Below are 14,269 nucleotides of genomic sequence, written 5' to 3' on the forward strand. Positions count from 1 at the left end.
TTCAGTTTCATTTGATTCTAAAAAGAAAAGGGAGAAACTAATTACAATTTGCATTATTTACATTTTGGAATAGTGTACCTTATTCCTTTCAAAATTCTTGATATAACATACAATTTTGACTATAACAATGATGCAAATATTGAGAACTTAATAACGTCATAAATTTTATATACATTTTAATTTGAGAAGAGTAAACTGCAGTATAATGCAATATCTAAGATATGTAGAATAATTATGTGCACGATTTAAAAGAGTGTGAACCACTATTCTGTTGTCACAAGAATGCCTTACACACACATTCACTAACTGGTTCTTAGAAACTTCTATAATTCATAGAATTTAGTTATATTTTGTCCTTGTATTCTTAATTTCAGGTAAATTCTATATTAGACTCCCTACAAGCTTAAAACAAATGAACAACTTTGTGTGAATATTTCTTTTCATCCGCAGTATCTTGTATCTGATTTTGATATTTAACTTTGTCGTTTATATCATACTTAGTTTTATTTTGATGAGCATGTTCAGTAAATAAAATAATAAACCTTGTCTAGGTGTAGTTCCGGTTTCTTGGCATTTACTTATACTATATATATATTTTTAATCATATTGGCAGGCTAGATTTTTGCTTAAGAATATAAACAGTCTTATGTATGTGTACTTGATTAAATGGGTTCAAGGATGTCCGTCTTCTATATATTAGCAATATCATGTTTCTGTTTCCCTATATTGTTTGTTTCTTTTCTACCTATCTTTTTTGTTTAATGATATGACTTGTTATCTTGTCAGTTAGGTGATAAAGTTTGTTGGAGAATGATTAACTATTTGTTTAAAACCATTTGTTTACTTTGTCGGGTTATTAAGCTCACATTTTTTTTAATACATGAGTTTCTCTTTTGTGTTGGTCGTTCTATTTTCTCGCTCCATGGTGTCACATATGCTTTTGTAACAGATTATTATAATTGATCTTTGTCTTAAATAAGTTATTTTTAATGGCTTTTGTAACGCATGTATTTAATTTTTTTATGTAAGGTAGAATATGTCTTTGTTGGTTATGGGGTCATCTTGTTCCTTGCTGTTTTGTTTTTCCTGTAGTTTTATATTACTTAAGTTGCATGTTTTATATCTCATATTTTGTTTTCGGACAAGTTAATTACTTTGTATCAACTCCTTGTCATTTTGTAGTTTTTTTTTAAAAAAAATTGAAAAAAATAATAAAGAAATTAAATATAAAATATTATTGTTCAACGATTGAATGATTTTGTCACCAAGAGGATTAAATTTCTGTAAGGTTGGATGGTGCCAATAATGTCGTTTGTGCGTTAACCAAACTACCTGGAAATCATTCTATCAATGAACTATAATATGGAATATTTGATTCAATGATATGTTTTTTTATGATGTGATCATATTTGTACAAAACTTTTATTGTATCTTTATATTATCAATTAATTTTATTAATGTTTTAATTGATAATTATACTTACTAGTTTTGTATATTATATAGTTCTTAATTTCAGAAATGACTGGAGTTAACAGAGCTAACTTGTCTGGTGATAAGATTGCTGAGGTAGTGCCTAATGCGGCGACCCTTGTACTGGTAACCGCTCTTGCGAAAAAACCGGTGAAATACAGTGTGCTAGATTTCAAGATGTGGCAACAAAGGATGTTGTTCTACTTGACCACGTTGAACCTTGTGAGGTTCTTAACTGAGGATGCACCTAAGCTCAAAGAAGATGAGTCTGATGTTCAGCTAGTGAGTGCAGTCCAAGCTTGAAACCGCTCGGATTTCTTATGTAAAAATTAAATATTGAACTGTTTGAGTGACTTGCTATACAAGGTATATAGTGTGCTGAAAATGTCCAAAGCTCTGTGGGACTTACTCGAAAGAAAGTATAAAACTGAGGATGGAGGTACTAAGAAGTTTATAGTAGCTCGGCTCCTTCAGTTTAGGATGGTGGATTCCAAGAAAGTGGTTAATCAAGTTCAGGACCTTCAGATGATCATGCATTACATGGAAGTTGAGGGTATGCCCGTGAATGAAGCCTTCCAAGTAGCCATTATTATTGAGAAATTGCCCCCCGGTTGGAAGGACTTCAAGAACTATTTGAAGCATAACCGTAAGGAGATGTCTATGGAAAACCTTATCCTAAGACTCTGTATCGAGGAGGACAATAAGAACAGGTTTGTTGGCTCTTCAAATGCTAATGTTGTGGAGGTCAAGAAGAACTCCAAGTTCAAGAAGGGGAAACCAGACAAAAGCCCAACTTGGGACCTAAAGCTGGGATTTCTAATAAGAAATTTCAAGGAAAGTGTTTCAACTGTGACAAGATGGTCACAAGTAAACTAAGTGCAGACTACCAAAGCGAAAGAAGGACGTGGCCCACATGGTGGATGATGTGGTTCAAGACATATCTGACATCAGTCTTTCTACTGTGGTTTCGGAAGTGAATCTGATCAGCTCTAACCCGAAAAATGGTGAATTGACACTGATGCTACTAGACATATTTGCTCTAGCAGGGAGTTGTTCCATACCTTCTTACCAACTAACACAGGAGATAAGCTTTTTATGGGAAACTATGCAACATATGAAGTCCTTGGGAAAGGCAAGGTTGTGTTGAAGATGACATCTGGAAAGGAGCCGACTCTGAATGATGTCCTATATGTTCCGGAGATCTGAAAGAATTTGGTTTCTGGTTCACTATTGAATAAGCATGGATTCTGTATTGTGTTTGAATCTGATAAAGTTATTTTGTCCAAAAAGGGAATGTTTGTGGGAAAAGGTTATGTAATCGAAGGGCTATTTAAGCTGAATGTAATGACTGTGAAGAATATTAATAAGAATAATAATTTTTCTGCTTACTCGCTTAAGTCTTCCAATTTGTGGCATGGTAGACTAGGTCATGTTAATTATGAAACAATGCGTAGATTAATTAACTTGAACTATATACCAACATTCCAAATTAGTTCAAAACACAAATGTGAAATTTTTGTTGAGGCCAAATTAACAAGATCATTGTTTCAAATAATTGAAAGGCAAACAAAACCCTTGGATTTGATTCACAGTGATGTGTGTGATTGAAAATCAAATCAAACAAGGGAAGGTTATAAGTACTTCTTACTTTTGTGGATGATAGTTCAATGTTTTGTTATTCTATTTGTTTAAAAGTAAAGATTTGCTTAAAAGTAAAGATGAAGCTATAGAGAAGTTTGAGCTCTACAAAAATGAAGTTGAAACTCAACTTAATGGAAAAATTAAAATAATATTAAGTGACCAAGGTGGTGAATATGTATCACCTTTTGGTGAATTCTGTGCAAAACACGGAATTATTCATGACATCACTGCACCATATTCGCCTCAATCAAATGGGATTGCTGAGTGTAAAAATAGAACCTTAAAAGAAATGTGCAATACAATGTTGCTAAGTTCAGGGTTACCTGAGAATATGTGGGGAGATGCTGTAATGTCATCAAATTACCTTTTAAATAGATACCCCCAAAAAATGAAGAGCTAACTCCCTATGAATTATGAAAAGAAAAGAAGCCTTCCTATAAATACTTACGAGTGTGGGGGTGCCTTGCAAAGGTTCTTGTACCAGAACCAGAGAGGGTGAAAATCGGTCCTAAAATAGTGGATTGTATTTTTATTGGATATGTACCTAATAGTATCGTATATAGGTTTCTTGTACATGAGTCAAAAATCCCGGACATACACAAAAATACTATGATGGAATCGAGAAATGCTTCATTTTTTGAACATGTATTTCCACGTAAGTCCAAAACAAGTTCAAGTTCATCGAAACGGACACGTGAGACTAATTCTGAAAAAGAATACAGTGATGATGAGGAACAAGAAAATATGAATGAACTTGATACAGAGGATGAACCTCGTCGAAGCAAAAGAGCTCGAGTTGAAAAATCCTTCGGGCCGGATTTTTTAACGTACTTGATCGAGAACGAACCACGGTCTTATTCTGAAGCTGTGCATTGTCTAGATGGTCCATTTTGGAAAGATGCTATTAAGAGTGAAATTGATTCTATAATGCAGAATCATACATGGAAATTGGTGGATCTTCCTCCGGGATGTAAACCACTAGGATCCAAATAGATTTTCACTAGAAAAATGAAAGCCGACGGGTCCATTGATAAGTACAAAGCCCGACTTGTTATTCAAGGTTTTCGCCAAAAGAAAGGCATTGATTACTTTGACACGTATTCTCCAGTAACGAGAATGGCATCCAAAAAGATGATAATTACTATTGCAGCATTGCGAAACCTTGAAGTGCATCAAATGGATGTAAAAACGGCCTTTCTAAATGGAGATTTACATGAAGAAATTTATATTAAGAAACCTGAGGGTTTTGTGGTTCCAGGATTGGGACATAAAGTTTGTAAGCTGGTTAAGTCAATATATGGCATAAAACAAGCGCCTCGAGATTGGCATCAAAATTTTGACAGTGTTATATTGTCGAATGGATTTAAAATTAACGAATGTGACAAATGTGTATATGTCAGATATACAATAGAGGGATATGTGATCCTGTGTCTTTATGTTGATGATATGCTCATCGTTGGTAGTACCAAAGACATATTATATTCAAGATTCCACATAAAAGATATGGGCTAAGCTGATGTGATTCTAAGGATAAAGATCCTAAGAAAATCAAGTGGACTTATGCTAAATCAATCGCATTACATTGATAAGATTCTTGAGAAATTTAGTAAAGATGATTCTAGTGTGTAAAGAACTCCTTTTGATATGACTTTATATCTTTCAAAAAATAAAGGTGAGGGTGTTTCTCAAGGAGAATATGCTAAAGTAATAGAAAGTCTGATGTACTTAATGAATTGTACACGTTCAGACATTGCCTTTACTGTTAGTAAGCTAAGTCGATACATGAGTAATCTGGGTATGGATCACTGTAAAGTGATAACTAAAGTGCTTAGGTACTTAAGGTATATGCGTGATTATGGATTGCATTACACAAGATATTCTGCTGTATTAGAAGGGTATAGTGATTCAAACTGGATAAATGGTGTTAAAGGACCAAAGTCCACAAGCGGCTATGTTTTTACACTAGCAGATGGAGCGATCTCATGGAAATCTTCAAAACAAACGGTTGTGACCAAATCTATGATGGAAGCTGAGTTTGTTGCTTTGGATAAAGCAAGTGAACAGGCTGAATGGTTGTGCCAATTTTTAGAGGATATTTCAAGATGGGAAATGCCAGTGCAACCACTTGGTATATATTTAGATAGCACTGCACCAATTGGTACAACCGAGCGTGTACTATATAACGGAATGTCAAGGCATATTCGTCGACGACATAATTCCTTTAGACAACTACTCTCAACTCGAGTTATCACTATTGATTACATAAAGTCAAAGGATAACACTGCGGATCCGCTAACCAAAGGGTTAACTAGAGAGTTAGTTGAGAAATCATCGAAAGGAATGGAACTAAAGTCCATAACAAAAGTTGATACAAAGGAAACCCAACTTTGTTGACTGGAGATCCTAAGATCTGGGTTCAAAGGGACAACCTAACTGTAAAGACTTAGTGAGATCACTGTGGGGTTTTACTCCTCGGTCCATTCCTATGATGAAAATAGTGATATAATATGGAAAAGGCTAAGCTACGCTTTTAATGATCCTTATGTGTCGATATATCGAACAATAATACTTCTGTTTTATTTTAGAGATCACCTATGTGAGAGAAGTGGGGTCGCTTCAAGAAGGAATTGTGGGGGCTAATTCCAGGAAAAAACTCACGTAACTAGGCTAAAGCTCAAGACCAAAATGGGCTTGACAGTGAGAACTGAATAAATATAGGAAAGACTCGAGTGGGGAATGTATCATCATTTCACAATACAGAAGGGTAGTTCAAAGTCAACGCGACTACTGAAATTCTACAAATATAAATATGTTCTTTCAAGGAAAGGTTCAAAGGGTAACACCTATCTACCAATGATGGTTTGTTCCGTGACTTTCTATCTCTGTGTCAAAAGACTCATTTTGCAAAGTCAATTTTTATTCATGTAGGGGATTATTGGAAAATACTTGAATAAAAATTTATATGCATTTATTTTATTTGATTTGTAACTTATATATTTTGAATTTTTGTAAATCTTATATTAATGTCATGATTTTAATTTGATCATTAATTTTGATGTTACAAAATTGAATACATTTGTAAGTTACAAGTTCATTTCCCGTATAAAAAGAGGCCTTTCCTCATTGGTTTTACACACACAAAAAATCATAAAAAGATCATTTTCTTGCATTCCTCTTAGTGCTCTAGATTCTTGTTTCTCTAAGATAGAAAGGGTTGTTTGATCGGTTCGTAGAAGGCGGGTCTTCAAGTACTTGAGACTACCTTTGTTCGTTGTATCCTAGGAGACCGAAGCCACACCACCTTCAAGCACATATGGGAGGGGCTCATCTATTTTAAGGATAGCGTGGTGCTCATGTAAATAGAACAATTTTTTCGATATTTTGTCGTTGTATTCTTAATTTCAGGTAAATATTAGACTCCCTACACGTCTGTCTATCTCCAAAATTTGTGTTGATATATTCCACTTCTCTCTATGTCTTTACATTTTCTGTTCTTGACTAATTTTTGAATGGCATTAATGGGGGCCTTGAAGGAGATAGTTCTTATGATGTCTCTTAACCTTATAAGACCCGAGATGGAAGATTTTAGTGGTCTTCTTCTCTCTTATCTAAACTTCATTTAATATATCTAAATATTTACATTTTCTTGGTCACACAAATTAACTGACACATGCTAGTTTATTGTCTTCTTCTAATCTTGCAAATATTTTCTTCATCAACTTACACCTAAACTCAAATTCAGGCAAAATGTATCAAATCTCTTGCACTTGTTTTGGTAAATGTTTTTTTTCATGGCTGATTCTCTCGTGTTGTTTTGCAGTCTTACAATAGAGATGTAGGAAAAAGGAGAAAAATTAAAGAAAGTGAAAAATCATTGAGATGGGATTTAATTAGAAACCTATGAGAAACTCCATGTTGATGTTAATTATTGTTTCTAATGTATAATAAAGGGATATTTGGAATAGTAATCTTAGCAATGAATATTTAATTAGTATAATTTTTTTAAAAAAATTTCCCTTTTAAATGTTGTTAATTTGTTTATTTCTGCTAATTATACAAATGATTTATTTGCATAGAGTAAAGAGGGCGATGGGAAGTTGAACTTTACAATTACTTGGAATTCATAAATAATATTAATGGAGAATAAGTTGGTTAATAATTGTACCTATATGTTGAATTTTATGTAAGTTGTTTTTACATGATAATTTTTTTTAATTGAGTTGAACTTGGGAACAATATTTATGTCAAAATATTGAATAATGATAATTTGTTATTGAATAATGAATACATTCTTGTTTTCTTTTATATTTTTTAAAATTTATGGATAGATGTTGGTTAAAATATTACAAACATTAATTCTAATATTAAATTGATTGAATTTAAATTTCAAATCATTTTTTTATTTTTCCAATAATACTTAACAATATTAATTTAATGAAATCATGAATATATACACCTCTTCTGTATTTTTTTTCACAAGTAATAATTTAAAAACTAATAACATATACAAGTTTTACATATAAAAGGTTTTTAAGAAATTACTTGGATATTATATAATAAGTGTGAGAAGAAATCTTCCAAGAGGGCGCAATGTTGATGAATGTATCAAGTATATATCATAGGAGAAGAGATGCAAGAATAAAAATACATGTAAATTGCTTCTAACAATAGAACAATAAAACAATATGGAAGAAATGACGGTCATATATAGTGTTGCACAATTAAAAGATCACAAAGAATTGATAGGTGGTTAAACTAATAGATATTACAAAGCAATATTGAGATTTTATTGTATAGAGGTGAAGTGTTTTTATTATTATGTTTATTTATTGCATGAAGTTAAAAGAGTTTATAAATTAAGTTAAAGGTTCATTTTTAGTCCAAGATACAATCTAAAATGAATCCCTCTTCTAATTCTTATTCACCATATCCAAGTAACTTTTACTCCCACATTCCCCAAAAGTTTTGGAAGGAATGTATACTTAATTAGTATAATTTTTTAATACATTTTTCCTTCACTACGCCATAAGTGCACATAGGCAACCCCTACTATACAGTTGCATAAGGCCCAAATGATGTTGCATAAAGTAATAGGCAACACCAAGGGGGGTTGCCAATGTGGAAGTGGCCGTAGATACCTAATGCAATATTTTGTGCAACACTTGAAAGTATTACATCAGGTGGATTTTGCAAGAGTAAATTACCTATTGGCAACAACAGAAAGTGTTGCATTAGACCTGACAGGATAGTACACTTGGTCCTACGAGGCAACTGACACATCAGATGCCACATCAGCAACAGGGGGTCCCCAGAGCCACGTCAGCACGCCACGTTAGCACGCCACGTCAACACGCCACGTTAGCTGGGTCCCATCCTGCCACGTCAGCATGTGGGGCCCACAAAGCCACGTCGGCAATTGGGCCCTTTTTGCCACGTCATATATGGGGCCCACATTGTTTATGCAATACCATTTTGACGCATATGCAACACTATTTTCATTCAATTGCAATAATATATACCATATTATGCAACACCATTTTTTAAATTGCAACAGTATTATAATCAAATGTAACACAGTGAAAAGCAATATGCAATATCATACTATGGAATATACAACACTAGAAAATATAAAAATTTGGCCATAATTGGTCTGCTTTTATATGATACCTGCCATAAAGGGCATCCAACAAAAACAGCCATATCAGAAATCCAACAAGTTTTAAACATACAAAAAATACTAAAATACATATGCCCAATTCTAAATTTAAAACACCAAAAGTACATCAAATCTTTCTTCAAATGAACAAAGATACCAAAGAACTAAGTCACTAACAAGTTGCGCCTTGAGTTCCTTGAATGACTGTAGTACCGTTTTCCTCTTGATCACTGGAAATTGTGGTACATCTTCGAATGAAAACCTTTTAAAAATAGACCCTGAGGCGATGTTGATGCAAGGAAGCTAAATGGTACTTTAGCCAAGAAAATATAAATGAACAGAATAAGAATAACAAGATTTGGGCCTTAAACTTAAGTAGTGAAAGCAGTTTGACTTAACAGGTCAATCTCTCAATCTTATGGTACTGATTTGGGCCTTAAACTTTCCTTTATTAATTTACTACTTATTTAACACAACACAATTAAACCCAACCAATAAAGTCAATAATTTCATTTTTAGAATTTATTACGAGCTATGGGCTATAAAAACATGCATCAAAAAATGTACTTCTGCCTAGGAACAGATTGAGCATTTGCCCCAAAAAGACGCAAAACAGATAGTGTACAAAGCGTAATAGATTTATGATTTATCTGCCAAGAGAGACTAAAACAAAGAGCTTAATACAACCATTAAAGCAACTGGACTCAAAAGGTAAATTCTTTTGGAGTCAATATAGGCCCCGACATTTCCTTTAATCAAATTACTTGAAACAACTTGCAACTAGACCAAATAAAATTCATTCTAAATTTTTATTTAAGAAATCGATAATATGCTATATAGTCCATATAGACATGCATAAAAAATGTACTTCTAACCAAGGTTACAGAGGAGCGTGTCCCCAAAAAGACGAGAAGCTGATTAAGTAAACTTACAATCCAAGGTTGCTTTGAGGATCTGTGGGGCATCGTCTCCTTGATTACTTTTTCCAATCTCAGTGGTGGGAGGGGAACTAAATCAGCAATTTCCTTTAGAGCAGCATGCACACGATAAAGAACTTGCTCCATTTTTGCAAGACCATGTGGCTGCTGTAATAGCCTAAGGAAAGATAAAGGCGACACAAAATTTCTTACAAGCATATCCAAGAATAGATGGACGTATTTTCCGCTCACTGTAGCCTACAATGTTGTAAAAGTAAAACTAATCCTTGATAAGAACAAGCAATGATAATCATTATTGTATAGTGAGTAGCATTACATACCAAAGCAACAACCAACTCAACCAATACATCCATCACATCTGGACCATAGTTCCACAAGCTCATGCCACTTATCTGAAGGTAACAAACTTTCTTTAACAACCAAAAAACTAAAATTCTAAAAAAATAATGGAAAAAGAAATGAGCAAAAATATTAATGCACTATTACTTATAGAAGAAAGAAGCATTTTGTGGTGATCAAAATCTATGTAATAAACTGCTCCAGAAAGGGCTTTCAAACTTGTCTTTTAAATTATAAAATAACATTAGGTAAGCCTTTACAGAGGTAATAAGAGGACATAAAGTTTACACATTTTAGTGCATATACTTTTCAAAAACACTCAACCTACCATAAGCATAGCCACTTCATCTGGTGCTAGGCGTTAAGTATGGTGCAGAATCTCGATCAACTCGTGATAACTGTCAAATTGACCCTGAAAATGTATAAATAACTATTAATCACTATTAATCAACCATAAGATTGATCTTCAAACTGAGAATCAATGTCAAATGATTAGAATTTATAACATATAAAAATCCATTATCTGCTTAAATGTTTGAAACTACAAACAGACCTGTATGAGGATTTTCTCTCCATAGTTCTGCTTAACTGCAGACATAAACTCCTGCAGAAGCTCGGCAAATTCCTTGATACAGGTGAATGCATACAAAATTAGTTTTTAGTTGTAGACCACAAGTAATCATATCTATGCTATTACAGAAAAGAAAATAAAAAGTACCTGCCCAGTTGCCCTCTTTTGTTTGAGCCCAATAATGAACTCATCATCCGACAACTTTTGGTTATTTGTGCCGACATCGATGGTAATAGGCAAGCATTGCAAATACAACACAAATGTCATATTATAGATAGGAAGCTTCATGTAACCCATGTGGCCTTGTTATCTAATTGAATAGAACCATAAAAAGTGGTTAAGGGACTGCATGGATATACTCTACGTTCCCATATCGCTAGCAGTAACATCCATAACATACCACCACAGTCTGGTAGCCACAATCAAATAATAGACCCTAGAACTTATATTCAGTATTTCTAAATAATGATTACTGGTATTAAATTTAGTGATCCCATTGCTCATGACCGACTCCGCTTCTATTATATACTTAGTGTTGCACAGTTATGCTCATTCTATGTTAATTACTTTGTATACTTTTGCTAAGTACTTCATCATATTCTGTTTACTTGCTTGCTTCTAAAAATCTGAGGTGCTTGACTCTTCGTCTCTTATTATGCTACATACTAAGCAATAAGTCTGAGTGACTATGTACTGCTAACTATATTTTGTTTGGTAAAAAATTAAATCCTCGTTAATAAGAATATCAAGATCCAATTCAACAGAATGAATAATTGTTCTATGTTTAATTTGTCAGCATAACTCAATCAAGGGAAAAGCTTATGCACATTTACTTTATAAAGCAATTGAAGAAATAGTTCTAATATCCACTTAAGGACACACACAATTAACTATTTTACTTAGTGCAAGACCCTCCTATTATATTCAGTTTTTCATAATGATTGTTATTGGATGAAGGAAAAAACTAGTTAAAGAATGTATTATCTCAGCTCAAAAACTAGTTAAAGAATTTATGGATAACTGGTGTCACTAAAATTTCTGAAGTGTTCGGGTAATACATGCACTAGAAGGAAGAACATGTTGCCTTGATCCGTTCATATTCTCTGACTGCATAGGTTTTAGCTTCCTCTGTTACTCTTACAGTTTCTTTCAACTCATCTATTTTGCGAATTCTAGACCTGTCACCACAAAAAATCTTTGATGAAGCAGCTTCAAGCTTTTCAATCCTTACATTCAAGGAGGCCAGTTCGGATAAAAGAGTTTGCACCGTCAACAAAGCATTCGCGGGGTCAGAAAATGCATTGTTAACTGCCAACATCACCCCAAGATAGTCATGAAGCTTATCATGCAATATAAGAATAGAGCATCTGTAAATATCTAGCACTTTGAGTGGAATAAGATGCTTGAAAATATAAAGGATCATGATAAAAGTTAGCAATTCAAGTCTGGAAAAGTATAACAATCCAGTAACTTACCAGATGCTTGACAGTTTGTGCATTCAACTCCCGATAGAGTCTGCTAGCTTTGACAGCAGCAGTAGCCACATTTTTCATATCTGCAGATCTCACCCTTTGAGAGTTGAACATTGCATCATCCGCCTCAAACTTCGTTAGCTTGACAAATGCCAACCCCATTTGCCCTATCGTCTCCCCAATATCTTGCCGAGCTTTAACAAGAGTTTCAGCCTGCAAGATCATATTAAATACCGGATTTATAAGCAGATAGCCTTGGGTAATTTTAACTTGCAATTAATTATTTTCATGTCAATAGCATACTTACCATTTCATTACACATATTTCTAGTACCTAAATCAACTACATGACAGTAATAAATATTACAAATTTACATATAACAGCGAGGCAAATATCGATATTTCCTTTATTGTATAGAGCTAGGAAATTGATTAACATACATTTAAGCTCAATCAAGTCTGAGATGTCGCAACTCAAAATGGTCTCTCTAGATCAGCATTATCATAGAAATATCAATACATATTTGAATCGAGAAACATTACTAATTATATAAACCGACAAACATAGCACTCAAAATTTATAATTTACATCAAAAGAGTTCAATAGACCTGCTGAGAAGAATTACTAATCTGATTCTCGAAATCCTGGAACTTATCCTTCCTCTCCAGAAATTCCTTATCTTCCTCCACAACCGGTGGCTTAACCGCACCCCAATCATTCATAATCGACTGCTTCAACTCCTTAAAAATCCTCAACATATCCCTCCCTCCTTTCGCAGGCAACGCAACCTCATCCACATCTACCACACTCCCTTGCAAACTCTCCCTCCCAAACAACTGCCAAGGCAACTTCACCACCCCATCCAACATTCTCGACGCCACATCCATGGTGCTCACCAATGGCAACTTCCCATTCGACAAGTCTTGCTCCTTCTGAGGATCCGAAATCATGATTCGCACATACTCCACTCCGGAATGTGAAGTCGAAGTTGCAAACAAATCATGACCGTTGACTCCACTTCCTCCGTTTCTATCTTCTCCATCGAACGATCGAAATATTACTTCAGCATATGAAGGCGGTTCGAAAAACGTGTTGTACGGATTAGGTTATTGATTTCTTGATTATTTCTACATATCTCGGATCGAGATGTGTAGGAGAATATAATAAGAAGGTGAGCGGCGGAGAGGATGGTAGAGGTGAGAAGGAGTGTGAAGATCTGACTGAAGAGAGGGGTTGAAAGACGAGGGAGCCACCACTAATGATTTATGTTTGTTAGGGTTTTATATAAAAATGATAAATTTTTAGGGCTTGTCTGTTAACGGGCTGGGCCTTGACTTAATTAAGTATTTATAATCATAATTTCTTAATTATTTTGATAAATATCTTGTTGTTGTTCTGTAAATTATTTTAATATTATTTTAATTTTCGAGTATCAGCTAAGATTTAGAGAGAAAGAGTGAATTTCTGTAAATTATTTTAATATTATTTTGACTATAATAAAAACATACGATACAAAATTTAATTTTTTTAAAAAACATTTATACATCTCTAAAATTAGTAGGTATCATCATCCGTACGGTTCGATCGTTGAACACAAATTTTAAAAAAATAGAATCACCACCCGGAATAAGACTACGTAATGTGAACCCGTATGCACTGGGGTATGACTATTAAAAAAGCACGTGATGTAAATTAATTTTTTTTTAAAAAATTGCACATCTCTAAAACTAGTAGGATACAAAATCTGTACGGTTGGATCATTTAAAAATTATTTAAAAAAAAATAGAACATGAATTTAACAAATAAATTTTAAGAATAGTACAATAACTAACGCAATACTAAATAACCTACTGCAACAGCAGAAAGCAAATGCAACGCCTGAAGTGCCACGTCACTGCTACTTCAGCAAGTGTGCCCCACTGTGTGCCACGTCAGCATTTTGAGCCCCCATATGGGTCCCATTGATGCCACGGAAGCATGCTGACGTGACATGCCACGTTAGCATGCTGACGTGACATGCCACGTCAACATGACTCATCACCTGTGGGCCCCATATGTGGGGCCCAAAATGCTGACGTGGCATGACACGTCAACATGCCACGTCAGCACCCGTGGGTCCCCAGCACGCCACCTCAGATTTATTTTCCACGTCAGCATTTATTAAATAAAAAAAATATCTAAT

At 34.1% G+C, this 14,269-nt stretch overlaps 1 protein-coding gene across 1 annotated transcript; it reads right to left on the reverse strand.

Moving 5' to 3' along the window:
- Positions 1-11,678: 11,678 nt before the first annotated feature.
- Positions 11,679-13,184, reverse strand: LOC141674895 (sorting nexin 2A-like; the record flags this gene model as incomplete). Its single annotated transcript, XM_074481594.1, has 3 exons — positions 11,679-11,961; positions 12,092-12,300; positions 12,696-13,184. Coding segments are annotated over 3 exons (981 nt in total), but the record flags the coding sequence as incomplete, so codon positions are not given.
- Between the last annotated feature and the right edge of the window lie 1,085 nt (positions 13,185-14,269).

This window comes from Apium graveolens, chromosome 7 (genome assembly GCF_009905375.1).
Source record: "Apium graveolens cultivar Ventura chromosome 7, ASM990537v1, whole genome shotgun sequence".
Classification (NCBI taxonomy): Eukaryota; Viridiplantae; Streptophyta; class Magnoliopsida; order Apiales; family Apiaceae; genus Apium; species Apium graveolens.